Consider the following 3,396-nt stretch of genomic DNA (forward strand, 5'->3'; position numbering starts at 1 on the left):
TACCTTTTTCCTTTTGACGAGAAGCTCCACCTCTCTCGTCATCCAAGGTTCCTTTATCTTACCCCTTCTTGCCTGTCTCAGAGGGACATATTTATTCATCACTTGCAACAACTGTTCCTTAAACAGTCTCCGCATGTCTATAGTGCCTTTACCATTCCCAATCCATGCTTCCTAACTCATGTCTAATCGCATCATAGTTTCGTCTTCCCCAATTAAATATCCTCCCATTTTACCTAATCCTCTCCTTCTCCATAGCTATGTAGAATGTGAGGCAGTTGTGGTCACTATCACCAAAATGCACTCCCACCACAAGATCTGATACCTGCCTCGGCTCGTTTCCGAGCACCAAGTCTAGAATGGCCTCTCCCCTCGTCGGCCTGTCAATGTACTGAGTTAGGAAACCCTCCTGAACACACCTTACAAAAACAGCTCCATTCAAATCTTATGCTCGAAGGAGGTTCCAATCAATATTGGGAAAGTTAAAGTCCCCCATTACAACAACCCAGAGGTTGCTCACCCCCACTTCTCAAGGGGCAAATTGGGACGGGCAGTAAATGCTGGCCCAGACAATGTCAGTCACATCCTGTGAATGATTAAGAAGTTAGTGGATGTAAAAAATTTTGAATTTTCAGAAAACCTTTGATTAAACCCGAAGCTGAACAAAGAGACCTTGGAGTGCAGGTTCATAGCTTCTTGAAAGTGGAGTCGCAGGTAGATAGGATAGTGAAGAAGGCATTTGGTATGCTTTCCTTTATTAGAGTATTGAGTCCAGGAGTTGGGAGGTCATGTTGCAGCTGTACAGGACATTGGTTAGGCCACTGTTGGAAGATTGCATGCAATTCTGGTCTCCTTTCTGTCGGAAAGATGTAATGAAACTTGAAAGAGTTCAGAAAAGACTTACAAGGATGTTGCCAGGGTTGGAGGATTTGAGCTATAGAGGGAGGTTGAATAGGCTGTGGCTTGTTTTCCCTGGAGGGGTGACCTTATAGAGGTTTATAAAGTAATGAGGGGCATGGAAAGTCTTTTCCCTGGAATGGGGGAGTCCAGAACTAGTGGGCATAGGTTTAGGATGAGAGGGGAAAGATATCAAAGACACGTAAGGGGCAACTTTTTCATGCAGAGGGTGGTATGTGTATGGAATGAGCTGCCAGAGGAAGTGGTGGAGGCCAGTACAATTGCAACTTTTAAGAGACATCTGGATGGGTATATGAAGAGGAAGTGTTGGAGGGATATTGGCCAAGTGCTGGCAGGTGGGACTAGATTGGGTTGGGATATCTGGGGTCGGCATGGACGGGTTGGACTGAAGGGTCTGTTTATGTGCTGTCCATCTCTATGACTCTGTGTATAGGGGAGGTGATGGACTAGTGGTATTATCAGTGGACTGTTAATCCAGGAACCCAGGTAATGTTCTGGGGACTGGGTTCAAATCTTGCCACAGCAGGTGGTGGAATTTGAATTCAATAAACATTTGGAATTAAGTGTCTAATAAATTGATTGTTGGAAAAGCCCATCTGGCTCACTAAGGCCCTTAGGGAAGGAAACTGCCATGCTTACCTGGTCTGGTGTACATATGACTCCAGACCCACAGCAACATGATTGACTCTCAACTGCCCTCTGGGCAAGTGGGGATGAGCAATAAATAATGGTCTGGGCCAGGGATGCCCACATCTTGTAAATCAGTTAAAGAAAGTTTGTTAATGTACTCTTTAGGCTGACTTAATATCTTCCTGTATAGTTTGGGTTCTAATTTCGTCAGGTAATCTTTTCTACAAAGTGTCTTGAGATGTTTCAATGTAAAAATGGGGCTTTCCGTAAGCTTGTATGTTGTGTCACCTTCTAAGATGGGTTGGTGTCCATTCAGCTGCAGGTTGGATTATGCAGAAAACCCCTATGAATAATGCACAAAGAAAGGCTGTCCACTCTGACAGTGTCCACTATGCTGATGCTCTGCTCTTTCTACCCCCAGATATGGTGGTATCAGGTGTGCCAAAAGAGAATGGCATCAAGCACGCGTCCGAGATCGCAAGTATGGCATTGGATTTAGTCGCAGTCTGCTCTTCATTCATCATCCCGCACAAACCAGACGTTAAGTTGAAAATCCGGGCAGGCATTCACTCAGGTAGCTCATTTCTGTTTCTCAGACACCAAGTAATTGATAAATTATTGGAAATCTCACCAGCTGGAAGCTATCCAATGGCTCTGTCAATCATTATTCAGCACTGTAAGGTGGCTCCCTCGCCTGCTGTTGCCTTGGTGATGATATTTGTTTGATGGATACAGTCTCTCAGTCTGTCCTGTATCAGTACTTGAGACACAAGGCCAGTTTATGGACATGAACTGCTTGTGTTCAGACATCGTTTAATGAATATGTGCTGAAAATGTGTTGCTGGAAAAGCGCAGCAGGTCAGGCAGCATCCAAGGAACAGGAGAATCGACGTTTCGGGCATAAGCCCTTCTTCAGGAATATGTGGGTGAGCTCAAAGTGATGCAATTGTAATATCTGGGTTCCTCCAATTCTGGAGTCTTGTTCATCACGTTCTTCCTCTGCTCTGCCAATATCTAAGGCTTGAAATTTCCTCCTTAGACAACTTTTCTGCTGAAAACCTACCTCTTGACAAATCCACCGACTCCCACAGCTACCTACCTCTTGACAAATCCACCGACTCCCACAGCTACCTGGATTACACCTCTTCTCACCCTCAATATCTAAGGCTTGAAATTTCCTCCTTAGACAACTTTTCTGCTGAAAACCTACCTCTTGACAAATCCACCGACTCCCACAGCTACTTGGATTACACCTCTTCTCACCCTACCTCCTGCAAAAATGCCATCCCATATTCCCAATTCTTCCACCTCCGCCGCATCTGCTCCCAGGAGGACCAGTTCCACCACAGAACACACCAGATGATTTCCTTCTTTAGAGACCGTAATTTCCCTTCCTACGTGGTTAAAGATGCCCTCCAATGCATCTCATCCACATCCCGCCCCCTCCGCCCTCAAACCCTACCCCTCCAACTGTAACAAGGACAGAACGCCCATGGTGCTCACCTTCCACCCTACCAACCTTCGCATAAACCACATCATCCAACGACATTTCCGCCACCTCCAAACGGACCCCACCCCTTTCCGCCTTCTGCAAAGACCATTCCCTCCATGACTACCTGGTCAGGTCCACGCACCCCAACAACCCACCGTCCCCTCCTGGCACCTTCCCCTGCCACCGCAGGAACTGTAAAACTTGCACCCACACCTCCTCCCTCACCTCTATCCAAGGCCCTAAAGGAGCCTTCCACATCCATCAAAGTTTCACCTGCACACCCACCGATATCATTTATTGTATCCGTTGCTCCCGATGCAGTCTCCTCTACATTGGGGAGACTGGGCGCCTCCTAGCAG

At 46.6% G+C, this 3,396-nt stretch overlaps 1 protein-coding gene across 1 annotated transcript in view; it reads left to right on the forward strand.

Annotated features, from left to right (window-relative positions):
- Nucleotides 1-3,396, forward strand: part of LOC122554107 (atrial natriuretic peptide receptor 2-like) — a 99,966-nt gene that overhangs the window by 68,977 nt on the left and 27,593 nt on the right. Inside the window, exon 20 of the mRNA XM_043698591.1 lies at nucleotides 1,967-2,119. Within this exon, the coding sequence (XP_043554526.1) occupies nucleotides 1,967-2,119 (153 nt within the window). The remainder of the gene's footprint in view (nucleotides 1-1,966; nucleotides 2,120-3,396) is intronic.

The sequence above is a fragment of the Chiloscyllium plagiosum genome, chromosome 11 (genome assembly GCF_004010195.1).
Source record: "Chiloscyllium plagiosum isolate BGI_BamShark_2017 chromosome 11, ASM401019v2, whole genome shotgun sequence".
Lineage (NCBI taxonomy): Eukaryota > Metazoa > Chordata > Chondrichthyes > Orectolobiformes > Hemiscylliidae > Chiloscyllium > Chiloscyllium plagiosum.